We start from the raw sequence: 27,329 nt of genomic DNA, 5'->3' as shown, positions 1-27,329 counted from the left end.
CCTGCTGAAGATAGAGCAGCTGCAAAAACCCTCAGACAAAGCCAGGCACCTCATGTAGTCTGATAGACCAGGTGCTACACAAATGGATGAGAAGTTGTAGCTTGTCCTTTCCCTAAGCCATTGTTGCTCCAAATGAACATCTTGCGCTTGTACAGGTCTCAAAAAGCTTTAAGGAGATCAATACCATGATTCTTATCTTACAGCTAGGGAAAATTAAGCATAAAAAGGAGAAATAACTCCTCTAAGGTCATGTGGCAGATTGATTCTGAAGACCAGAATAAGATGCAGCTTTTTTGTGCTCAGTTTCAAAGCACTACCAAATTCATTTGCATCTGGTATGAAGCTGTTGCAGCCCAGTGATGATAGTTAAGCATGGCAGTCCCTCAGACATTTTTATAAATTTCTGGTAGAGGGTGATGGCATCGGGGTATTCCACTTCCACTATGTGAGTGGAGGTGGAATACCCTGATGCCATCACCTTCTGCCTGTGTCTGCCCTTTGCCAGACTTCCAGCAGAGAGCCCAGAGAGCAGCTGCCTACACTGAGGAAGCACCAACTGCTTAAGGTACTAAAGCCCTCCAACAGTGGCACTACTTTGGAACTCTTGCCAGATCTGATCTTCACACCTCCTCAGTGCTGGCTCCTACTGGCTCAGCTTTGTGAGGTGGAAGAGTTATTGGTATAATTTCTAAACATTTTAGTAGGAGACCATAGGATACAGATTAAACAACCTCTGCAGTGGTATCCTGAAGTTATTCAAACTATATGCAGAACTCACTGTTTTGGCAAATTACTAAACATGGGTATCCTCAAAAGCAGAGACCCCACAAGAACTCACTATGGCCCCTGCATCTTCAGCTAAATGAAAACACTTTTATTTCTTCTTAGAGATATTATTTCTTCTTAGAGATATTTTTATTTCTTCTTTTTTCCTGCTCCTAACTCCTAAGAATCATAGAAATAGTTATATTTGTTTTGCTTTAGCTACTCCTTAAAACAGAAACAGATCCAGACTGCTGGATTTTACAATCAATACTTTATACCGACAATCTAAAGCTACTTCTGATCTCCACTGAAATGAAAAGATACCTAGGTAATATTGGAAAATAAAAAAAAAGAGGAGCCATCTATAACTAGACCGCTTATTGATTCAGACAGCTAATATGCTGATAAATTTAAAAATGGAATTATTTTAAATGTTATAACAACTATTAACAAGTAATAAAAGGAGATTACCTGTGAAGAGCTTCTATGGTAAGCTGAGTAGTGAAGTGGTCCAGAAATAGCAGTATCATGTGGTAAGGATGGATACTGACTCTGCATTGGATGGGGATGCTGGTTGCTATAGCTACCATAGTTGTAACTTCCTGTGTATCTAAAATACATCAAAAACCACTTTTAGTATGCACAATAATTCATTCCCACTAATCATTCCACAATTTTTATGAAACATACCTTTTTATTTTTTAATAGAAGGATGATATTTTAAATCTTTTTCAAAAAGATATTTTCCAGCTCAGATGGGAAGCAGATGCCACTAGTGAAAGTGTGTGTCCAGCACAACATCAAATAGAGAGACCCAGCATGTTTCTGTGACTAATTTTAAACTGCAGAGTGAGCTCTGCACTTTCTGAGGAGAAAGTGTCTTTCTCTTTTATTGTTATCTAATGCCATGTTCCCAGGAAATTGCTATCCAGGCTGAGGAAGTATGGTAAGCTCTGACTTGAAGAACTACAATGAGTTCACCCACTTCCATGTACTTCAGTCAGATGTACCTTTTTGGGAGGGAGAGAAGTGAATTAGTTTGAATCTGAAGCATACAATGTTCAGCTTTAGCACAGCCAACTCCATAAGGGAGTGGGATGTGAGGTTGGAGAACCTGTCTACTTTCTTTGTTGAATCCCAAACTCCTGCCTGGGGGCATCCAGAAGCAAAGGAGGGAGCAGTTTCCTTAGCTACTGAGTCAGTGTTAGCCACCATTGTTTGAACCATTCACTAGCAGAAGATGCATGAACACCTTCTGCAATCTCCACAGTTTTGTGAACATGTGAACATCTAATCTTTGTTGTCTCTCAGAAAAGCTGATCCACCTAGATTAAAATGTTTCCTCAAATCACCATAATCCAACACCAGAGGCAAGAGATACCTGCAGAAACAACAAATTCTCACATATATACACATATAACATAGACACTGTCTTACTGTGGTCTGTTCCAAGTCTTGAATACTCTCAGCTCCAGAACCTCTGTGCTGCTCTATTTCTGCCTCCACCTAACAGTCATATTTCTGGATAAGAAAGATGTTCCCTTTCTCCTTAACCAGGTTTTCCCAGTAAGAGCTTAGTAGTGACATTCAAACAGGTATCTAAACGTAATCACATTCAAGACGGAATAAGATGCAGGGTTCAAATTAATCTACTGACACCCTTCCAAACAGTTTAGTCTTTCATACTGGGAAAACACTTCTGGCAAAGTTAATGAGTTTGCAACAAGACTGAGGAATACAGTAAAACCTTTTGAACCTCTTGCATCATAGCACCACCTGGGCATTTGCTGATCTTGCTATATTGTCTATTCCTTCTCCATTAATCAGTTTATGACTTGTGTGTTAGTTATGGACATCTGTGAGTTATGCACTGAATCAAATGAGGATGGCACAGAAGAAATGCTGCTTAATGAAAACAGCACTGAGAGCTTTAGCAACTGTCCAAAGTTTTTCCAGAAGAAATAATGTTACATAAATTTATACCTGTAATTGTTCTAATTGAGAGCCTTGAGCAAATTTTGGTGATGGAGAATATTAGAATATTATGGTGATAATGTGTCTGTATGACCAAACTGCGGACATTTTTTCATCTGCAGGTTAACAGTACTTATTGAATCACTGAGGTTGGAAGGGACCTGTGGAGTCTATCTAGTCTAAGCCCCCTGCTCAAAGCAGGGTCCATAAGAGGAGCCTGCCCAGAATTGTGTCCAGCTGGACTCAGTACATCAGCAAGGATGAAAACTCCATAGCTTTCCTGGGCAGCCTGCCCCAGTGTTTGATCACACTTACATTAAAACAACTTTTTTGTTTTATGTTTTAAAATAATTTATCGTACTTCTATTTGTGCTTGTCCTGTCATTAAATACTGCTGGAAGGCACCTGTCTCTGTCTTCTTTATATCCCCGCAGCAGGTATTTATACACACTGATAAGACCGTCCCTGAGCCCTCTCTGCCCGATGCTAAATAACCTCAGCTTTCGCAGTCTCTCTTTGTATGACAGATGGTCCAGTCCCACCATCATCATTAAAGTGGCCCTTTTCTGGACTTACTCCAGTATGCCTATGTCTGTCTGGTACTGGGGAGCACAGAACTGGATCCAGATGTGGTCTCAGCAGTGCTGAGCAAAAGAGAAGAACTACCTCTCCTGACACATGGTACAGGCACATCTAGCTTTTTCAAACATGGCACAGAAAAACAGGAATCAGAGAAGAAATCTACTTAAGCCTTCTTTTTTAGAAAATATCCTCCAGGCCTACTGCAGTTTTGAATAGAATTAAATGAGATTATAAAACTAAGACATAATATAATTATAGAATAGCAACAATAGCCAAAGAATTATGATACCATCATCTTTGCAATACAGACTTAACTACATCAAGAAACAGCTTTCACTGTATTTAAAAAAAACACTAAAGCAGAATTTCATCCAAATCCCACCAAAAACACATCAGAAAACCCAAGGCAGTGGGAAGTGCCTTACCCATGTTCTTCTCTGTGGGGATAAACAGGTATCCGGTGTGTGACAGATGATGAAGGTACGTGTGGGCTCCTCATGCAGGGCAGCTGTTGGGAATTCTCAGCAGGTGACCCAGCAGCTGTTGTCACAGTGTAGGTGAGCGACCATGTGTAGGATTGCATAGCCCCTGCAGACAGAAAGGAGCCAGAGGAACACAGTAAACATGGGCTGTCATCCACAGAGGTGCCATGCCTTGAGACAGTTATAGGAAAACAAGCAAACAGGCAATGATCATGGAAAGCGCACTGACCGAAGTGAACAGACCAGTCGTATCTGAGGCATAAATATCAACACATATAGATCATTTGGAGCATGCAAGGATCCAGAAGAATGAAACGCATCTGGAATGTCTCACACTGTAGACTTCCAGTGTGGTGTCGAAATAATTTTGCAGAAAAAACCAAAACCCCGGAACAGGACTTAGAAATGGAAGAACACCAATGCTAAGATTTCTCAGGCATGATGCAACAAACCTTGCGGTCTCTCTCATATGGAGAGGACTGCTGGCCTGCTCAGCTCTGAGGCCTGGACTGAGGCAGGAAGTACAATCAGAACAATGAAGGGTTAGAAAAAAAATAGTGTTATGCAAATAAATATCTTGAATCCTTTTGCAGTTTGTACCTGTTCCACCCAACTAGGTACCAGCCCTTGTAGTGGCAACACTACAAAGATCCCCAAATTATGGCAAGTAGATAGACAGAAATAGCCTAGTCATTTCCTTCCTGCAAATAACATTTCTTTCTTTGTTTTTAGTGGCAGCAAAGGCTGGGCTTAATTTGTTTTATTCATGTAGAGCGTTTGTGGGAAGAGCAAAGCAAAGAAGTGGGTTTTCCATTTTCCTTAGAAGGTGCTGAGTTTTTTAATCATCCTGATCCCTTCCAGGCAGGAACTCCAGTTTCATGAGCCAGCTGCTGAGAAACCTTTGTCCTTTGCACACACCCCTTTCACTCAGGAGGCTGACAGATTCATTGTTCCAGTATAACATAGCTCTTGCTGGAGGTCATGACCATACTGGCTAAGATTACCCTGCAAATGAGGACCAGAACACTGAATTTAACCCAATAAGAACACTGGTTTGGGCGTCTCTGCGCACCCTTGACTCTTTTTCTTCAGCTAAAAGGAATTCCAGGAGGTAACTCCGTTTTTTTCAGTATGGATTCTAGGACTTCCTGTAGCATGAAAGGGCTTAGTTCAGAGGGGGAAGTGATTGTACACCCAGGTCTACTCCATGGCTTTGGGAAATGAAAAGCCTATTTCAAATTTGCATGATTTTCTTCAGGTGTGTGTGATTTTATTTGGCAAAATCAGGCAATTTTTTTTTTTTTGGTGGGAAATGCATAATTCTGCAACTGACTTGAAGGCATTCTGAGCTTTGCAAGGTAAGTCCACTTGAAATACTTCAGCAGGGTGTGATTTGGTGCTCTTACAATACAAAACCTTGGATGTGTTATGGCCAAGAGTATTTGTGATAAGTCTGTTGTCACATGCCCGCATTTTCTGCCACTGACTCTCGAATTTTCTGTCTTCATCTCCTCCCAATGCAGGGGACCACTGAGATCCCCAAGACCCCAAGAAGAAAAGCTAGCTCCGGTTGCCATGGACAAATAAACATTCATGGGTTCTTGAGTTGGGAAAATGTTTAAGGAAGCCTGCCTTTACTAAAAAATACAGTTTAGGTGCAAGGGACCAGATGTACTTATGCAGTTACCAAAGAGCTTCATTTGAAAACAAAAGAGTTTTGAAAATATCAACAGCTTGTCTACAGAATATCTTAATGAAGCATTTCAGTTTCAAAAGGTCAACATATTTTCCGAGTGTTATCTTCCAAAACAAAATTTGCAACTCTCTTTCAAAACAGGCCTAAATGCAAAAGGCAAAAACAAAGAGAAAGGAAAGGACAACAAAGAGGGTAAAAAACCCCAAATGCTTATTTTTAGGTAACATTATTATTTGGGCTTTTTTCCTACTTTTTCGCTCCACTATAAAACGAAAGTTTTACTTTGACCTGATTTTATTTTTTCCAACAAAAAATTTGGCCATTGATCAAAAAATCTCATGACCTTCCTACTTCTAATAAGAAGCAGTAATAACAGAGCCAAAAGACCCTTTGCATTTTATCAAATATAGTGATTTGACTGTCCTCAGACACTGTGACAATCTCCTTTGCTTTTTTCGAAAAATAGCGGGGATCTTATCATAGTCTGATGAAAATGAGTGAGTCTAGGAAGCAAGTTGTTTCATGTGCTTCCTGTGGGAAGTCAAATTCCTTGGATGAGAGATGCCACTCCTGGTATTCAAACCTAATTGTCAGCCACCTCAGTTCAACTTTAAAGTAAATAGTTGGAGAGTAACAAGCTTTGTGCTTGTCCAGATGTCACAGAAACAAATGTAGAAAGTAGATCTTGCACTCGGAGAGCTCTTTGTTTAATTCTCCTAACCAAGAATTGTGTGAGGTACTAGAGGGTAGTACCTCACACAGCTACTGGAGGGAATACTCCCTATCTTTTGCAGGTTATGGTTTAGAAACAAAAGTATGTTGGGTTTTACTCTGGATTTACAGAATGACAGAAAGTGTTGCAGTGTGATATAATAGCCTGTTTCAGTCATCCCGGTTCTTCCCCTAGGTGTGCCACTGCCCTCTCCCTTCCCCTCCCCTTGCCTCCTGCTGAGAGCTGTCCGTCAATCTTGGCATTCCAGCAAGGCTGTCGTGCGATTGGCAAAGTTCAAAAGATGCCTCTCAGCCCTGGGATCATTGGGCATCCAGGTGTCATTTGTCCCCTGAGACTTCCCCCCCTTACCTGGTTGGTGGGATCCCTACCCCTTCCCTCCCCCTCTCCCTGGGGTTAAAAGACACAGCAACCACGCGGTTCTTGGTTCTTGGTTCTTGGTTGGAGCTGTTGCTGCATTCAGAGGCCTGTGTACCAGGAATAAAGCTCTGGATCGAAACCCTCCAGCAGAACCCGACTCCTTTTTCCTTCACTTTGCCTAAAGCCTTTCCCGCAGAGGTAAACCTGAGTGCCTGCATGCCTGGACTTGTCCCAGGCACACAGCTGCAGCATCCAGCTAGCCAAAGGTGTCTCTGAGATGAAACCACCTCAGCTGCTGCCCTTGGTCCAGCAGCAAGGCCAGACGAGCCCAGGCACGTTCCATCCGGCAATATTGGGATTCAATTCTAGTAAGAAAGCATAAATATTTTTCTCAGAATATTCTGGTGAACCTACAGTTGCCTCACCTCTCTTTGCCTTTGTGGAAGGGATGCTATTATTTTCAGTGACCTAACTATGAATACAGGGAGGAAGGATGGAAGATGGCTATAGATTTGCAGACTGTAAGTACATATGAGGTCAACCAGGAAACTACCAATGTTGTGGTGGGTGGAAAAGGAGGAATGAGTTAAGTGTGAAAGGTTTCCATAGTTAGCTTTCTAATATCTGCTTAGGTCTCAGTCCTTTATGACTAATTTCCTCAGCTGGTTGCAGAATTGAACTCCAAGAAATGAAGTCTCTTTTAGATATGACTGAACCCAACTGAACTGCTTTTTTGAAAGAAGCAAAAACAATAGTGATTGAGCAACAATTTGCTCTGCTTTGTGTTCTGAACATGCAGGGTTTGATTAAAATAGGAAAATTCATTTATTATCACTCTTTTTTTCTTTTCTCTTAAAAAAAAAAAGTTATTTTGAGGATACTAACCAAGAGGCCATCTGATCTGTACAGGAGCCAAATATAAATGGAACCGCTATTAGTCTTACAACAGCCCTGTTGTCATTGATGCCATCATGTACACCAGTGCAGAGAAAACCCAGAAGATGCTTCACAATGCTGCATTTTATATCTGCTTTAGGCTGGAGCAAACAACCACCAAGACACAGTGAGACACTCCCAGCACTGTGCATTATGCCTGACAGTCAGCAGTACTGTCAACTTCAAATCCAGAGTCGGAAACCCATTCTGTTCCCAGGCAACAAACAGATCACTTTACCTATAAAGTTTTAGAAAAACACCAACCCTTCCATTTGAAGGGAAGAATTGCCTTTTGAAAATGAAACCTTAGAGTTTTGCACTCTGCAGCTATGAGAATTGAATTCTGATTGCTGACCAAGAGCTGATGTTCTCAAATACTCATATGAGTCCAGGAGCTGAAGCTTTAGGAAAAGAACCAAAAATTTGTTCTACTCATACACACAAATATGAGAGGGGCTAGATCTGTGCCAGTATTCCCAGAATTTTAATAAGCCCAGACTTGGAAGAACAGTGATGACCATTGCTGACCTGATGACTTATTTCATGCATAGATTTCTTAAAACTGAACAGCAAACTCCATATTTTACTAAGATATTAGGAACTAACAATTTAGAGCTCGTTTTGGGTTGTCTAAAAACGATTGCATTGGCAAATGAGTAATCAGGGCTTTAAGAGGGGCTTTAAGATATAACAGCATAGTCAGCCATATAGCTATCACTTTTACTACAATATTGTTGCAGTTTCAGCAATCATTAATCTGGCCTTTGTAGTTTAGAAAGGATGGAGGCTAATTAGACTTTTAACTGTCTAGTAACCTAACAAAAGTTTTAAGTAAAATGTTACTGGTGCCATGATATATGCCACAGAGTGATACATAGGATTTACCTTTCTTTTGCTCAGCATCATGTCATTGCAACAGTTTAATTTGCTGGTTTTGTACTGACCACTGACTGAAGGCAAAAAAGGTTAAAATACAAGTTTAATAGTTAACTTTTATTGCTAATGTCACAAGCAAGAAAGAGTTAATGATGCCCTAAATTGGGGATCTGAGAGGTAATGGTGACCAATGGAACTAGCTCTCAAGATCTGCAAAGCATTTGTAGAATTTTACATTTACCTCATAAAAGACACATAAGAAAAGAAATAGTGTGATATTTCCAGAACAGATGTTCCTGTCTCAAAATATTCTGCATAATGACACAGATCTGTATGTAAAGTAGTTTGAGGGTGTGTAATACATCCTCAGCACTCCTATTTTAAAGTTTCCTTTAGTTGAGACACAGTTGTTATTTTGTGTTGCTTTATGTGAATAAACACTGCATTCCACAGTTTAGCAAACTAAAAAGCAAACAAAAACGAGTCCATCTACATGATGAACATGGGAAATAGAGGTATTAGTAATTAAGAAAAAACAAATAGCCACATATTCATATTTAATGTTAACCAGAGCGTTACTTGCATTGACTAATTTGGCTTGTCCAAGACAAAAATTATTTTCACACTCTCAAAAATGAGACTGCACCAGACCATAAGAGTAAAATGCAATTCAAACAAATGAAAGCCTTTAAAACCACCTAAAAATGAAAAGCAGAGGAAAAAAGAACTAAAATAATCAGAAGTAGCTTTCTTGCCTAAAACATTCTAGTTTGGGAACAACTGTGGTCTTTCAATACCTGAAAGGAAAGATGGAAAGGGACTTCTTACAAGGACCTGTAGTGACAGGACAAGGGCAAATGGCTTTTGGTTAACTGTTATATGACAGTCACATTGAGTTATGGTCCCTCAGACCTCCATTCCAGTCAATGGCCCTGGAGAACACACAGTTCCCTTCTCTTCAGTCCTTTCTTTTTGCACACAGGCTGCATCATACTAAGTTCTGGTTCTGGCATCACAACCATCCCATAATGCCTACAGATCAAGTTCCACACAACATCAACGTTTCAGCAAGAGTCAAATAGCCTCATCACCTCCACTGTCACCTGGACTGAAGCCATGTGGTTACCTGCCCTGTCTAGGAATCATCTGTCTCTTGTTTAACTGTCCTGAGGGATAATAACTTCCTGTTTCCCTCCTAACTATTGTATTGCCTCCAACAGTGAAAAATCTCAAGTTGTGATGTAGGGACAAATATTTTTAAATCTCTTTCAAGCACAACATGCATTGTGCTTCCCTGTGGCACCTCTGAAAACAAGAAAAATATTTTTCAGAAAGATTTATTAGTTCTTTAGCCACTGCCAAATTCTCTAGTGTGATAAATCATCACTTTATGACATTCTTTCAAGCAGATTTTGTAACTTTTCTGGTACATCACAAAAGTGATAGTTTCCACATTCTGATTGTACATCCTATTCAGTGAGGAGCAGCAAAGCTGGAATTTCACTGCCTGAAATGCCTTCTGAAAATCACTCACATTTCTGCCTGTCTTTCCATGAATTAAGAGAACACTGTCTTTTGATCATACAGACAGACTGTCCTACCCACATCCAAAAGGTAATGAGTTTGCTCTAGAGTACAGAGGATGTTAGCCATTTATGCAGCCCAAATAAGGAGCTAGTTTTATGCTTATTGTTTTATGCTTATTGTCAATCCTACCCACAAGTTTAAGCTGTCCCTTAAGTGCAGATTTTTTAAATTTTTGGGCCCACTAGAATACAACAACCTTATCAGCTGCCATAATAGAGTATAACACTGAAAATAGGCTTCAAACATGTAATTCCTAATCTCAAAAATCGATTGATGAAAGTTGTCAGCAATGTGTAAAAGATCCCCGAGAGAAATGTGCACAGCTATTTAAACATATTTGAATGTTAAATATGTTGAAAGATTCCCATCTGTCACTTTACCAGCTAGGAATTCCTGAACCACTAGTGATTTTGGATTTTGCAAACCTCACTAAACTTGAAATATTTGGCATGCTTCCTTCAGGCATATAAAACATCCAAACATTAGATCTTTTTCCTGGTAGACTGCACATCATGTATGGATACAGTGAGAACAGATTTCTGGCTTGGGAAGGCTTCTCATATTTTGCAATCCAATACACCATGTTCTGAGGCTCAATTTTAGGAGATCAAGTGCAAAAGCCACCCTCAAGCAAATTTATCTGCCAGAAGCCAACCTACCTGTAGTAGCTGTTATGCCACCATACTCTGGGGACTGGTTGTTGACAGGTGATGGGGCAGAGGGCACTTCCACGGAGGTGGCAGATTTAGCTGGGGAGAATGGTGCTGGGGAGGGAGTTGGAGCAGCTGGTTCACTGAGAATAATTTCTTCTCGTATTTCTGCTGCAGAATGAGAGAAAACCCATCAAACATAGCTAAAAGTAGTGTCAAGGAACACTGAGAAACTTTAAAAAAATGCAAGCAGTTAGGTACTGTAGTGTGTATTTCAAGAAATACAGAGCAGGAACCACAAATCTTTGAAAGAAGTACTTGTATAATATTCACCATTACAACCTTCATTGTACCTCCAGAAGACCTCTTAAAGGAAAGAGCAATTTTTCCTGTTGCATAGGCAGGAAACTGGTGCATGGACAGCTTAAGTGTTATACTCCTATAATGTACTATTAGGTTTCTAAAAGAAACAGGAGTCTCCAGAGCATTCCTGTGGCTTTGGGCCATGATCTTCTTTCTTTGTTGACTAAAATGGAAGATATTCTGGATAGTTTTAGCTGCTAAAGGTATGTGGAAAATATGCAAGAATAAGCAGCTTGTTTGTCAAAACCCCAACAGGTTATAGCAGGGCAATGAATTAAATTCAAGTCTTGCACCATACAGAAGATAGTACCCTAATCACTGAAATGTTTTTCTTCCCATAAATCTACAGGGTGATAAATTAAGCCACAGCTAAAATGGAGAACAAAACTTTCAAAGATGACGGAGAGGGTTAATGTGCCAAAATTAATGGGAGATGGAAGAAGATCACGGAGGACCTCTCATACAAGGGGGTGCCCAGAGCAGAAAGAACTAAAAGCAATCCCTGCTTGCTTTTGTTCTGGCAAAGCATTGTGGAGTGGAGCAGGACTCAAAATCTCCTTCTGTACAGGCACTTAGAATGTAAATGTAGCAGAAACAACAGCTTTGCCATTTGTCTTTTCTCACTCCTGCTATCTCTTCCTCTTATTTAGACTGGTACAAATCCACTGATGTCAGTGAACTTATTAACACTGAGTCCATTGAAATTCAATGGTGGTTTAGAAAGATTAACTAAGATAAAAGGTTCAGTACAAAAATGTCTTACTGAAACACCAAATAAGTGCTTAGGAATGGGTTTTCAGATATCCAGATGACATTGTGAAGCAGGCAGTTCTCTTTCAGAATTAACCAGGGATGCCTCCCAAATAATTTATTTCAGATCATGATAGAAGTGCTTTGCTCCTGGATAAGCCTCAGCAGGTTAGATAAGGACAAAGATATGTCCTAACCTAAAAAGTAGAAAAGACAGTGGAATAAAACAACAAATAATGAATAAAAGAACAGACTCACCTGTGCTTCCTTCTCCCTTCATTGCCCTCATTAGCTCATTTGCTTTCTCCTGACAATGGAGTGATTCTAGCAGGTACAATACGTAGTCATCAAACATCAAGTGAATAAGGTGAAAAGACCCTGGTAATAAAGTGAACAAACAAAAAAAGCCATTGACTGTCTCAATACACCCATTAAACCAATTATTACAGTACTCCACACAAACAGCCCTGAATAAGACCACCTCCATGTACTGAAATACCTCTCTTACTCAAGGTAAGAGAGGTCGAAGTAGCAAACTGTTCATTCCCAGATTTATACTGGCTTCTACAACTAGCTGTGGTTTAGGGTGCAAGAAGACTACCTAGCTGAGAGCTGCCACTCAAAGAGATTCTTCTTCTACATTAGCACTGATTATTTTTACCAATTGCACTACAGTAGAATTGTTTCCTACTGTTTAAAGGATGTATCATTTTCTGTCAGAAGTAGAATCTCAAACTGGCTGCCTTAGTAACACATCCTGGTATGAATTTTCTGAACTACCTGCACAGAAAGGAGGTGAGTTGCTTCCCATAATTTATAAAGCATATGTATCAGAGATGGTGAAGAAATGTTTGCCCTAGATCACAAATCACAAGAAAAAAAAAAATATGTGTAAGAAGAGATCACAGATACATTTTGGGGGGGAAAGTAAGAGAAGCAAAACATCAGAGCTGAGATATTGTGCTGTGCCCTCCTGAAAGGGCTAACACCCATCAGCAGGGGGACACTGACAAGTATCAAGGTGGAGTTTGTTCAATTTATGCAATAGACTCCATGACATTAAGTACCTCTAGTAGTTCCAGACAGGACTTTATACAATGGGTTTGGTTTTTTAAAGCTCATTTGTTCATTTAGACTTGCACAGAGTATTTAACACATGTTCATTTAGGTCACTAAGTAACTCTGACAAGTAAAGTACAGTGAGGTTAAAAGAATAGCTCCTCCAGCAGCTAGCTTAAATCAGAGAAAAGTCATCATCTGAGATAGAAACAAGAATCAACTACTGCCAGACAAAAATCCCCCCAGAATACCTCATGTAGAGGTATTCCTTTGGAAATTCCATTATTGCATTTGAGGAGGAATACTTTCATGGGGAAAAGATCAAACAAGTTTCAAATTAAATTGAATTTCATAATGACTGGTTTCTTCACAGGAAAGTTAGGTTTATCTTGAGATATTAGCTTTTATCACAATGAAGCACAACTAACCCTACTCCAACTAATATATTCAAACATGTTGCTGTAGGGCAGAAGTGGTTTGAAAGACCAATACCCTTATTCAATTCTAGCTGGCAGTTCAGCTTTCAGAGTAACTCTGAGTACACTCTTTTTCTTTGTGACCCTGATGGTCTTTGTGTTTCATTCTCTCCCTCCATGCCTGCATGGTTTTTTTTGTCACTGGTATGAGCTGGACGCACACCCTGGGACGTGAACATGTGCCCCTGTGCTCTTGGGAAAGGCAGCACAGAAACAGGACACACCTGACTGCAACACTTCTGCCATGGGCAGGAAATCTGGCTGCTGGTGAACCTGAAGCATCCAGTTCTTTGTTTCATGTGACTAAGCAGATCAAAATGGTAACAGGTTTCCCTAGACTTTCAAGGGTAAAAAGTGGGGATCTTCACTTTACTGCAGAGAACTTGTTTTTAAAAATCCTTTGGGCTCCAAATCTTGTTGAGTGAAGTCCTATTTGATTTAGTGATGCAATAAAGACAGCAGACATGGCTGAGCACCTTGTTACTGACATAGGATTTCCCCAGTTGAAACCTAGACTTTCAAGAATCTCCACAAAATGCTCACTCTTGTCTCGACTTTACAGTTTTTCAGTGGAAAGTTTCTATTGACTCTAGTGCAGTTACTACTGAGAAGTAACTTCAAAGTAAGAAAAACAGGCCAAAATGCTGGCAAACTTCATGTAGTGGTATAAAGCTGAGGGTGTTTACTATTTTCCATCAAACTCCTTTCTCACCCTTTATTTAAAAAAAAAGGAAAGTTGCTTGTATTTTCATAAAAATATTAGAAAGTGCAAACTCCAAACACTGTAGTGCTAGCAAGCAAACAACAAGAACCCAAGATCTGCTATTTTAAAAAATGTCTTTTTGGGGGGGGGTCTAACGCTTTATTTTGAAGACTTGGGGTTGGCAATAGTGAATGCAGCATTTAAAAACACTCCAGTGCCCTTGTCACTCTTTTGAATTTCTCTCTTCCTCTCCTATTATTTCTCCCACTGTGTCTTTTTAAGCTCTGCATAGAGTTTTTTGAGCCCAGAATTTGTGTGAAAGACACCACACAAACAAAGTTTTGGTACTGAGTGCAATGAATGCAATATTTTTATATTTTTGAGTAAGTTGAATGAAATGTAAAAGCTATAGAGTGAAACTGATATCAGGTCATGCATTTCAGCCTCACAGTGAATGGCTATTCAGCACAATGTACCATAATTTATTCTGTGTTTGCAAGCTACGGTTTCTCACATGAAACTGTTGGGTTCTTTCAAGTCTATATTTAAGTACAGAAATGGATACTGTTGTAAGCAAATCAATGACCTCTTTAGGAAAAGGTAAGAAGTCATTCAAGAGACTGTAGTTACAACAATAAATAGCATTTGGCTCTAATTTTCAGGGGTTAACAGAAATCTTGGCAATGCCCAACTAAGGCACAGTAAGTATCAGCATCTATTAAGAGATACAGCAATTATGTGTAAGTAGCAAAACAACAGTGAAATTTCCAGATCTGGAGAAAATAATGGAGTTTCTATTACTAATTAGTTACTTTATACACTGGGTGTATTACCCAAACATTGCCACCAACTGTGCCTTTGATATGCATATGCAGAAAAGAGGGAGGCAAGGAGGGAGGGAGGCAGGCAAAAAGAGGAAAAAGAGAGAGTAGCTTTTCTTTTCTGCCAGAGATTGTTTCAGCCTGCCCATGTCACCATGCTTAAAAGTTTTGCAGATCAAATCTTTGTGCTAGTCACTCCAGTGCCAGGTATTACCACTTCCTTCAATCAGATTTTGGAATCATCTATTTCAAAGGTAACAATATCCTGCAGATAGTAAAGATCCAAACATGTCCTGTACATAGTAAAGATCCAATCATCTAAGACATTATTTCACTTTAAAAAAAAATTACACTGTGAGCATCTGAGTCTACATATTGTTTAAGGTAGAAAACATAATTAAAAATCAGTCCACTGAAACAGTTCCCAATGCAGTAAAAATGCAAAACTTTTTATCTAAGTTAAGAGCAAAGGTATATTATATGTAAATATTTAGAACAGTAAATCAGTCTTTGTTTCTCTCCATAGAACTCACTTAATATATAAATAATTCTGAAAATCAAGAAAGAACTGTATAAATTAGGTGCAGGAAAGTTTCTGCCATCTAGCTCTGAGCTTTTTACATTCAGGGGTTATTCTTTTGGAACTTGCTCAACTCTAATTCACAAACAATATGTTAAATGGCTTTGCAGTGAAAGAATAGCATCATTAATGTAGATTATTATAAATTTGTGTCCATAGCTAAATAAAATTTATGGCACTTGTGTAGGGATAACCCAGGCTTCTGCCTGATAGGATAAGGATAGGGTTTTGATATTCAAAACTTCAGGACTCCTCCTGCCTCCACTAGCATTGCACCTGAACAGGTTTGTGGTTTTTGCTGAAAAGTATAATCACCTTGGGGATGCTCACTATCCTGATGTCCTTAACACCTGTTTGGAAAACTCTTTTACAATGGAAATGAAAGTAGTTTCAGGTTAAAATATAAACATGTTATAAAAATGAATAGTACATGTATTATAAATATATAAAACATATTAAAAATATCATATTGTATCTCACTGACCGTTTCAAAATTTATAATATTAGATGGTTCTAAAAGCATAAAGGACACCAAAGCTCAGCCAACAGAAAACCTTGCAGTACCCATATAACACCATTCTTTATTGATCTTTCTAGAAACATATTCAGACAAATGTACATTTGTAAAAAGCATCCCTCATACAAAGTCTGGTCCCAAGTGACTAAATGCTCACACTCATGGCACACCAGTCGAGTCATTCTTGCTTTTAACTGATTTTAATCTGAACTTTTTGTATCTGAGGACAAAGCCCCCTTTCAAACAGGGTGGAAAAACCACAAGATTTTTCATTTAAAAAGTAAATATCTATTTTTTCATCCTAACTGACTTCTTAAGAAATGGAAGAGACCCTCTTCAGGTTATAGAAGCACACTCACATTGCAAAGACCAGTTTCAAATGCTATGTCCTTTAAGAGGAGAGCTGGCAAAGTGTTTCAGTGGAGAGCTTTTCATCCACTTCAGCACAAAGTCATCTCTCTTGGCTCAACACGTGGCCAGAGTGGTTTGGGTAAGCAGGCTCACTTTGCACTGAAGTGCATTAGGGAATGCTCCTGTAATGGACTCCCCCAGCTGCCATGTGACTGATCCCTGCAGCTCCTAACAGCAAACAGGAGGAAGTAGCAACATTTTCATCTCCCCTGGCTGCAGCTTGCAGACAAACATCTGTCTGAGCGTTATTTCCAAATGTCAATAGCTCCAACCTAAGTTTTAGTTGAGCACTGGACGTGTGAAAACTGATTATGTTTTCACTTAAAATGTACATTACAAGCTGGCATAGAGATTTTTTTGACTGTGGCATGCAATTATTGTAACAAAATCCAAGTACCAAAGCTGGGTGCACTGTGCAAAGTCATGTCCCGGATCACTCGAGTGCCAAAACAGGACCACATCAGGAGAAACTGCTGAGCTACTTTCTTCAAAGAGCCTTGTCTCTTGGCAGCTACCTGCAAGAAGAGAGATGTGTCTGACATGGAGAAACTTTTATTTCTACCAGCAAAACAGCTGAATGATGCATATATCCACCTTCTCCTTTTATACTGAAAAATTACTTACCATCATCCTCACATTAAAATACACACTACAAATTAGAAAAGCGTCCTTAAACAGAAAACCACTTTATAACCATGGACAACCTTCAGAAAGAGGAAACAATAAAGTATTATTCAAGACTGGATCTCCTTTATACATGATAAAAGGACTGCAAAAAATTGCTCTGATCTTCATCTTAACCTATCCATAACATGTTCCTTCTCACTTCCTTGTCAACGAAGCAATTTATAATCAATCTTTGATCTACACTGCAAATTTATATTATTATTTCAAATGAGGTTTAATATTGAATATAAAGTTTTTTGTTCCTTCTCATTTTTATTTTTGTGAATTTGCTTAGTCATTTTACTAGGAGAACTATTTTCCAGAAAGCACACTTTAGGCATTAACTTTTCAAAAATATATTTATTATAGCCATATGTGAGTTAAAATATTAGATTAACCCAATCAGCTACTAAAATTCATTTACTACAATTCATGTCAAGTTCTTAATTAAAATTAACAGCTCTGGCCTGAATTACAAATTGCATTCCACTGACTAGAAAAGAAGTTCCCCAAAACAATCAAAGTATTTCAAGTAATCTGGATAATTATTTGTTTCCTATATGTCTATTTTGCAGCAGAGAGAGAGAGAGGCAGCATATTTTGGTTTGTTTTGGTTTTACTTCAGAGCCCTAACAACGGGAATGAAGAGTTTAAATTCTAACAGAACATCCTAATACATAGAAGTAACGGAAGGTAAAATAGTCAGTTATACATTTTCATACTCTATGTAAAATTATGGTGATGCTGGATAATTTTTGAAAATATGTTTTAAACCTTTGTTAGCAGGTTTCTGCATGTGCTTTAATGAAAAGAAAATACAACACTTTGGTATTCCATATCAGTTCAAAAGGAACATAAATGTGTCCTTGACTGAATGGTAATGTAGACTTTCATTCTCACATTTGATTGTATATAGATGAATTAGCTAGCTTAAATATCCTGTTCATTAAAATCTTAAAAGGCCAGGTTATGTTTTTCTTTGCACTATACCACTAGGATGACTCTCCATATCCCTGGAAATATTGATTTGATTGGAAACCTCAACCCTGTTCATTTTTGAATACCATCTTTTGGAATAAAATAAACAAGAGCAGAATAGGGCAAAATCGTGAATGTGAGCAATTCTCCATGAAAACTGGTGAGATTTTGGCCACTACTGCTTTAGTCCTGCTCATTACCAACTCCTTTTTTTTTTGTTATTAATTTTACTTTTTCTAAAAATGTATTATCTGAATAGAGATCATAATGCACATGAGTGACTCACTCCTCCTTACCAACCTTTACAACACATCTGTCCACCATGGAATCCAGCCACTCGATGTATGACTCAATGGGGGACTGCTCCTCCAAAAGGTGATCAAACTCCTGATACACTGGCACACAAAACAAAACAAACAAAAAAGCCCACCTTAGAACTCTGATTCTGTTTCAAACAAAAGAAAAACAAATCACAAAAGGCTGCCAAAAGAATCACAAGTTTACTGTGTTTTTTTTATAATAGATTACTTAACTGAAACAAATGCATCTTTCCTGGTACTGACCCAAAAAGTTTGCTGGGTCTCTTACTTTGTTTCTACTGAAAGTGACGCAGTCATTGAAAGTTTTTTTTAATGCAAGCCAAACAGAACCTATTTTTTAAAATTAGTGGGCTTTATTTAAGTTGTCTGGTGTGCCCAGAAGTGAAATGTTTATGGTGTTCTCTATGAAGAGTGAGAAACTAGGCCCTGACCCCAGTGATGAAAAAATGTCATGCATGAAATTGATTTAGAAATGCATAAAGAATCTTCTAGGCACCAAGTGAATGAGTATTGTTGATAGGGCGCTCATCTGTATAATGCTTTAGTTGCAAAAACATGATTTAACTGCCGCAAATCATCTATTTGCAATGCCAGACACACACACACAGAATGTCCACAAACTTCTTCTTCAAAACAAATTGCTATCAGTGCAGAAATACTCTACTTATTATGAAGAAGAGTTGCAAAAGGCAACCTGTATACTTTTTGGCCTTTTCCAAGTACACATATTAATATATTTCAATACAAAAAGTTAAAAAGTCATTCAACTGCAGTCCTTAAAACTTCAAGTCTCATTTACATATGAGAACCAATGGCTGGAAGACAAAGAATCATGTGCATTGACACCTTAACAAACTAATTCTTCAACTCAGCTACTATGAAAGGCCCAGTAGGTCAAGATGAAAGATACTTTCTACCTGCTGTGTTACAGGATGACTTCAGTGCGCTAAGCAATTCCATTTACAACTAATTATAAATAACAGGAGGAAGGAATTTCACTCCATAGGAAAGATAGTGAAGGGGGTGGAGGAGGCAAAGTGTAGAAATGATAGCTAAGGAAATGAGCCAGAGAGGCTATCCAAAAATAATGCAAAGAACACCTCCCTGATTCTGTTGGACTAGAAGGATGAGCCGGAATGCACTGGCTAAACACCTGACTACAACTTAGTTTAACTGAGACTTGGAAAGGCTGAGTTACCAGAAACATTAATTGAGGAAGAAGGGAAATTATGTTTGTGCCACCCTTTTCTTCTTTCATTCTCCTATTGAATGGGCAACCTCCCTTTATTCAGAACAGGGTCACAGAGAAATCTAAATGTTGTCTCCTTACCTGAGTATTTGGCTGGACAAAAACTGCCTGATACAACAGATGAAGTAATTCATATGCTGTGCAAAGAGGGGAGCAAGAGCAGAAAAACAAATCAGTTGCCTGCTTTGCTGCTGGAGCAATGCAACTGTGTACAACAATCTATTTGAGAAAATTAGATGTTTAGCCTTTAGTGATTGTTAAAAATACCTCAACAGGATCTAAGAATAAGGGAATAAAGCAGAAATCATGTCAGAGGTAGGTAGTCCAGCAGAACAGGGAAGAGGTTCTCTTATACCCAGTGATTTTTCTCTGTTTCTCCATCAGTTTGTTTATAGGTTTATAAACCTGGGGGTTTTTTTTTGCCTAGTTATAGTAGCTGAAATTGTACTTCCTTGATTACTAGTAACAAGAGTATGAAAATAGGCCTTAAATTGGTGCCATATAAGTCATCCAAGGCAGAGTGAAAAAATCTTTGGTCAAGTAGATAAACATCAAAATTGGGGGTAAAAAATCTAAGTTCTGGAATATTCTCAGATGTGTATCTGAGCACCTCATTGGCATCCCATCTTATGAGATATTAGCTTACCATTTCCGAATAACGTCTTATTGGACTATATAGGCCTAAAATACAGGAAAACTTGCACAAATCCAACAACATTGAGGAAAATTCTGTTTGGTTTTATTACGCTAATAGCACATACACAAGAAGATTCCTTAAACATTCAGGATGTTCTGAATGGCAACCAAAATGTTGCTGCTACTAGGGAGTATAACTTTGAAAACATTTTTTTGCCTGTGGTAGGATGCTGGATAGATCTTGAAAACTTAACAGATGACAGAAGGATTTACTCAGCTTTTGGACTTCAGTCTCACTGCATGCTACCTCCTTTGCTGCCATGTCGAGTTCCTATCTCCTCAAAAGGGAAGAGGGCTATGAAATGAGTCAAGGGTTAAGAAAGGGAGAAAAGAATACCAAGAACCTCTCCCTGGAAAACAGAGCTAGCAGAGAATGCAAGGCCCATCCCTGAACAAAGGAGAAGAATTCAAGTGTTAACACACTGGGATGACTGCCAAAGTCAACCTTGTAGGGTCCAGGGTACATGTGAAGGTGTCACCCCTTGTCTTCCTAGCCACTCCCTGAAAGTTACCTCACTAGCAAACCTACCCTTGCTGGGCTTCCGCAAGTGGTTGCCTGGGTTGGGCCCTGTTCAGGCAGATTCTGGGTAAAAGATGACTGGTCCTCCTCAGGAGGGAGATGGCAATACAACAGGCGGGTTCACAGGAAGTGAGGTTATGTGAAGGATGTTAAAGACAAAGCTCTGTTGCCTCAAAATAACAAAACTCAGTGTGCTTCGGGTTACACCTGGTCTTATAACTATATAACACTTGCTGCATGATGAAAGGAATGTTTTGTATTTGCAAAAGGCCTTTAATTGTAAAACAAATTTGCCAATATCTCCAAAGTCATTTTCAAGTCCATACCCTTCACTATACTAGACAGAAGCTAAATTATCCAATGAGCTTGTCTGATATGGACGTCTATTTGGTCATAATAGTTCAGGGCAAAAGCTTATCCCACCAAATGCTCTTGATTATGAAGACATTGTGTAAAAAGGAGCTTTTTATAAACAAGTTTACAAGGGACTCAAATGCACAGCCACTTAAGTGTTAAAGTAATTCAAAAGACAATTCTCCTGCAATTCTACAGCAGGAAAGATTGGACTCACACCTTCAATGGTTGACTCATAGATTTAGTTTGCTCGGCTTCGTGGAAAAAATCCTCCCGAATTTGGGTGCTAGTTTTGTGCCATTGTCTGTTCTGGGTACTAGAAAGGAATGCATCAAGGAACGGTGCCCAGATCTTTGCCGCAAAACATAAGACCTTGACAGGATTTGCCTTACATTTTGGTAAATGTCTCTATATTTATCTTAAGTCTCCAAGCAAACCAATGGCTGTAAAACCAGCATTACTTTCTCTGAGCTTTGTAGCAGGAAGCCAAGTTCACCTGGCTTTATTTGAAGATTCTGCTCTTACATTGTATGATGAGTTTTCTGTGTTCCTCCCGTGAGTCCTCCATAGTATAGAGGGTTTGTTTGGTAATGCTATTCAGATCCACATTCCTCCAGTCCTCCAGCATTTGAAATGTGATGTCTGCACTGTGGATCACTGTTCTTGATGCCTGTAATCCAATCCAATCTATTCATTAGTTCATGCTTTATTAGGTTAAAAAATAGGCTTTATCCCCTTTTACGCTTCCTTAGCTGTGCTAAGTTGATTCTCCTCATGGACCCCCACCCACCAAATTGAAGTCTTATGGATATTACAGGGCCCTCTAACAAGAGAAGTCTTCAGTCATTTTGCCTACTTTAATCAACTGCAAGTATTTTGACTGCATCCACCACAAACCCTAATGAGCAACACTAATCTGATGCTGCCATTGCTAGATCCCTCAATTTCTAACAGCTCTGCTGGTTTTCATTTCAAGCTTCAGAACAAAAAAAATCAAACCAATACCAAACAAACCCCATTCAGGTTTGTACCCTCTCCTCTCCCAATCTATGAAGACTCTCATTCTTCCCTCAGCCAGATGAAAAGGTTATGAGACCTCCTCATCAGGTCCATGTCTTGGCTGGTTGAGACAGGGATCTGCTGCTGGTAATGAGGAGGATGGACAGAGTGACACAAAGGAAGTGACACAAGGCCATGGTCATATACACAGATCTCTGTAAGTTAAGCAGAGATGCAAGGTTATCAGCTTCCCCAAGGGAGTGATGCACTTGAAGAGTTCTTCACCTAAGAGATTTGATCCCAGGTTTGATGCAGAATGTTGTGGTTTCTTTATCTTGATTTCCTCTGAATGGCTATGGACCTCCAGGGTGCAGTGATGATCTATGGTATTTGGGGAAAGGTAGCTCAAGTATCTCTGTCTCCACTACTAAAATAATGGCAGAAGAAACCTATAAAATTCCTTGCAGGAGTCTTTTTTATTTCCCTAGAGCTTCTTTTTGTGGGCTTCACCCCTCACAGGGTTAACCTGGGGTTTTGGATACACCTTCCAAAAGTGGAGCTTTTAGGTGACAGGAAAAAACCTATCCCCTCCAATGAATGCATGAAACATTAATTAATTCAATGCAGTCTCTCCCTTTTTATACTACACAGAATTTGACTTCATGACTTTTTACAGGCAATTCTGGCGTAAACTGGGAAAAACCAAACACTTTGGAGCAGCTTCTATATTCACTTGCTGTGGTTACAAGAACAAGTCTATTTAAAACCCAGTTAAGCTGTTTCCCCTTTTACTAATTTGCATTTCATTTATAACATACAATTAGACTTGGAATGTATTGCTGGGCATGTAGAACTTTTTCTTGCTTTGCAACTGGCCTAATACAAGCAGCTCTGAAATCAATGGAATGTCTCTCATTAATTTCTTGGAAATAAACCGTCTCTTCAAATCAAATAATAATTTTGTTTCATGAAAATACCCTGCTGAATTTAGTGATCAGGGGTTGCCAGTTGTCTAGAAAAGCTAGAGACAAACTGCTAATGTGATCTCCTCCTCTGAATAAAGTCCAACCTGTCAACTCATAAAATTATTTGAAAAGTCAGTAAAAAGGGCATTCTTCAAACCTGGGTAACTGAAATACTTACTTGGCAGAGATGATTTAGTGATGTCTGTCGCCGTAGTATTTGTGAGAATCTTCTGGACACTGCAGGAAAGAAGAGATACATATTTACATACTGTGCTAAATAAGAATAATTACTTCAGAAAGTATTAAATTAAACAAGAACAACAACAAAAAAAATATATATCCAGTTTTCTATACAAAATTGTGGCTACATGAAATGCACTCAGCTAGCCCAGCTTTAACTTAAACCTTGACCTAAACCCTTAAATCTGGATGCCCAATAAATTTTACAGAGGCATATTACAAACAGTTATTTATAGATGCTGTGAATAATGACATGACAAGAGAAACAGAGGACCATGGAAAAGTTTTGCTTGTTCAGCATAGCAAATTTTCTCTTGCTACACAAAGGAGCTAGAGAACAGAAAGAACTGTTTAACAGAAAGAAAAATGTTGGTGCAAGAATAAGTGCACATAAAACAACAATAGCTATGCTATATGTGGAAATGAGAAAAGATTGCTAAATCTTCATGCAATTAAGTTTTGGAGGAGCCTTTTGACTGGACTAGTAGGGGCTAAACTCTGATCCAGTTTCAGGTAGAATTTGATCAAAATTTCTGAAAACAATTTGCATTACATACTAATACATTATGGGCTGAAATGGTCCAGGAGGTACTTCCCAGTCCTCTTTCCCAGTTTAGCTCTTTGTTTGCAAGTGATATGGACCTTGTGTTAAGATATTTCCTATTCTTGGAAAATGAGCTTTTAAAATGTGATATTGTGCATTTCTTTGTCTGAAATCAGTGCCTTGGGAAGTGCAAAAATGACCAAAGCTTGCAGTTCCTTGTGTCAGTAGCTCCACTGGCTGTGTACCCTATCACAAATTCCGATGAGGAGGAAACAGCTGCAGAAGCAACAAGGTCTCATGTAAAAGGCAGGGTGCACACAGTATTTTCCTTGTATCAAAAGGACTATACTTGCAGATCTATCCAAAGAGATGTTATATGTGGTCACAGAGTAAGCTTTCCCTCCATACTGTGCATAAAGGCAGTTAAAAAAATAAGGATTGAGAATGACTAGAGAGTGCACTGTCCATCTCTCTCTGTCTGCCTGTAAGATTGGCAAAGATTTTGCTGTTGAAGATTCTTGATATTTTTGAACTGAAAAAAGATGAGGTAAAGCATATCTGCACCTCAGACTTTGTTTAATTTTTAAAACAAATTAGTAAACAGTTCAAAACACCCTGAAATTAGTTGTTCCAACTTCCATCCTGACTGTTCTCAGTAACATATTCACCTAATTTTCCACGCTGATCAAAATAGTTAATCCTTCTCCTAAATTAGTTTTTTTTTCCCTTTAACTTTGTGGTGTGGAATTTAGTGCTCATGAAAGGCAAAGAATTGAGAGCTGTGAAATAAAGCAGGCTTTATCAATAGGTGATGTGCACTGCAGGCATCTACAAAGCACGTTTGAAAAGGACTAGTGCCCTTTCCTGTGGTGACAGGGTAATTTGATCTCCTTCATTTCTAACTCTGGCACTTTTTTGAGCAAGGGCCTCAAGCTGTATTCAAATTTTGCTAGCCTAAGGGTTTGTTTAATAATTTTCCTTACCTAGTATCATCCTTAATGTTTGCTTACTATCAACAAAATTAATTTTTTATCAGAATCCACAAGAAAGGAAAATAAATTCTCATTTTGAGCAGTGCCTCATTTCACTAAATGAGATTGGTTCTCATTAACAAGTGGAGATTCTAAGTGAATGCAAGATTTATAATGATGACAGGTTTTAATTCCTGAAAGAACACTAGTTTCACTTCCAATTAATTTGTGATCAATAAACATTATCCTTCCCAGTTTAACAGGAGAGAGATTGAGTAATACATACATTCAAATTTGATATTTCGTAGGTTTTCTGGTAAATCATGGAGAGCTACTTTCAGCCATTCATCCAGTTGCTTTGCAAACTTTCGGATCACCTGCGTCAAACTGAAAAAAGAAATCACAACATCACACTGTGTTTACTCTGAGCATTGCACTGTAAAAGCTGTGAACATGTGAAGACCATGAGTGATTTATTTACAACTCATTATTATGCAGTTGCTAATATATTTTGGTTTGTAGGGATGAAGAAAAATTTCTGAAACTTCTGACAACTTTTGCAAGAAAGGCAAAATTTATCACCATGGTCAAAACCTCCCATCTCTGTTCAGCAATTGCTTTGATACTTACAAACAGCATTTTTATTTTAAATAAAATCATTCCCACTCTCCACAAATATGAATTCACAACTGTTTAAAGAAGACAATAAATCAAAGCTTGGATTTCAGCTCACAGTCATGTCCACATTTATACACATGTACAAGGGGATATTCAAGTAGAGCAACAGGTAATTCTGCTGCAGGCCAGAGCCAGTTAGTGGGTGATGATAGTGGTGGGGAGGAATTTTCAGGCCAAGCCCAAACAAGTGGAGGAACTGGAGGTAGAGCAGGACCTGCCTGCTTAGCCCTTCACAGGACTGGAACTTTCCCAGACAAGTGAAATTTCTCTCTTCTTTCTTGCTGCCATTTCCTGATGGTTCCATCGTTTCCTATTAAACTTGGTAGGCAGCTCATTCTGCCCTTCTCATTGGAATCCTCAGTAAAAAATGACAGTTTCCAGGAACAGTTGCAGAGTGTTGTGCAGAGGATCCTAAGAGTTGGCTCTGACAGACAAAGCTACACTGCCTGTAGCTATGTTAGAAATGCACAAATGAGAGAGAAAAGATACAAGGAACTTTGCCCTTTCAACCAAGAAGCTTTTTCTGTTTATACTCCTAGCACACTGCACAGACAACAAGGTAGTAAAATAAACATGGTCATCAGCCTGCTCTGCTCCACAGAAACACCCAAAGAGAACAGAGGATGGATGACAACTGCTAGGCTCACTAAAAAGTGCCTTTTCTGGATAGCCAGAATTTGTTCCCAGGAAGTATCTCGGAGGATTCTGGCTGAGTCAGCAAGATTTCCTTCAGGAGCTTCCATTGCAATGAGACCCTTCTTCACCCCCTCCAGTGCAGGCTATGGCTTAATAGCCACAATCTGGCCCTTTATATGCATTACAAAAGTCTATATTCACACTCAAGTCTCTCCTTATTTGCTATGAAAGAGCTAAGCAGCTTGAGAAAAGGACTGCTGTTCTGTTTAATCCTTCCAATGAAATAGATTTGGAGGGGTGAGGGGCAAAGCCTGTAATGTACATGTCTTATCAAGAACAGCCTATGCTTATACCAGATGTCTTGTGTAAAATACTTTCACTTTAGCAGTCATGAAATGCACATAGAAGAGCAGAACAATGTTGTGAAAACATTTTCCTTGATTAGAGAAACTTTAAAATCTTAAGGGCTAAACACGCAGTACCATTAAAAATCTACTCGAGCAATATTCTTAACAAGTTACTCCATGTCAAGAACACATCAGTCAAATAATATTAAAAGTGTACAAGACTATTTAGAAAAAGATGGCTTCCTGATGAGCACACAAGTAAAACCAGAGGGGAGAACATGTTGACTACACTCAGCGATTACACTTTTTTGCTGTGGATTATTGATCTCTGACCTGCTTTACCTCTATGAACAAGAATTCTTGGACTCACATGAACTCCGGGTAGAAGGAGACCAGCTGAAATCTACTACATGGATTGGAATAGTGAATTCAGTTTGGGTTTAGCTGAACATTAAGAAACCAAAAAGAAGGTGGTATCCTTCATTACATAAAAACCCCCAACCCTCCAAGTCCTTCGTAATACAAGTCTTGTCAAAATCTGAACATCTTTTCAGGAACATGTAAGCTCTTCAACTCCTTTCAAATGACACTGTGATTTAAAGTCAGAAAATGGGTGGCAGCAAGCAGCTCTCTGAGAACGGGTGTCATTCTCGAAGAAAAGGAATATAACAAAGACAGCTGAGCTGGAAGGGGTCAGTTACCTGTCAGGTAAGGCTTGTAGTACCGTTGGCATCAAAACTCCAGAAATTGCCTTGTACAGAATTGAGTCACAAACTCCCACTATATTCACTACAGTTGAAGAACCCAGTACGGGCAGCATATGAGGAGGCATCCCTTGCCAAAAGTGC

The 27,329-nt window shown here is 38.9% G+C and overlaps 1 protein-coding gene across 1 annotated transcript in view; it reads right to left on the bottom strand.

Moving 5' to 3' along the window:
• Positions 1–27,329, bottom strand: part of RFX4 (regulatory factor X4) — an 88,021-nt gene that overhangs the window by 8,920 nt on the left and 51,772 nt on the right. The window contains exons 8-17 of the mRNA XM_014307339.2: positions 27,183–27,329; positions 25,107–25,207; positions 23,244–23,302; positions 21,627–21,771; positions 18,263–18,357; positions 16,716–16,833; positions 12,010–12,129; positions 10,648–10,809; positions 3,747–3,909; positions 1,237–1,375 (exon numbers count right to left, since the gene is read on the bottom strand). The exon at positions 27,183–27,329 is cut by the window's right edge and continues 15 nt beyond it. Coding sequence (XP_014162814.2) covers positions 1,237–1,375; positions 3,747–3,909; positions 10,648–10,809; positions 12,010–12,129; positions 16,716–16,833; positions 18,263–18,357; positions 21,627–21,771; positions 23,244–23,302; positions 25,107–25,207; positions 27,183–27,329 — 1,249 coding nt within the window. The remainder of the gene's footprint in view (positions 1–1,236; positions 1,376–3,746; positions 3,910–10,647; positions 10,810–12,009; positions 12,130–16,715; positions 16,834–18,262; positions 18,358–21,626; positions 21,772–23,243; positions 23,303–25,106; positions 25,208–27,182) is intronic.

Source organism: Geospiza fortis, unplaced genomic scaffold (assembly GCF_000277835.1).
Source record: "Geospiza fortis unplaced genomic scaffold, GeoFor_1.0 scaffold173, whole genome shotgun sequence".
NCBI lineage: Eukaryota > Metazoa > Chordata > Aves > Passeriformes > Thraupidae > Geospiza > Geospiza fortis.
This window is presented reverse-complemented; position numbering and strand designations above follow the sequence as displayed.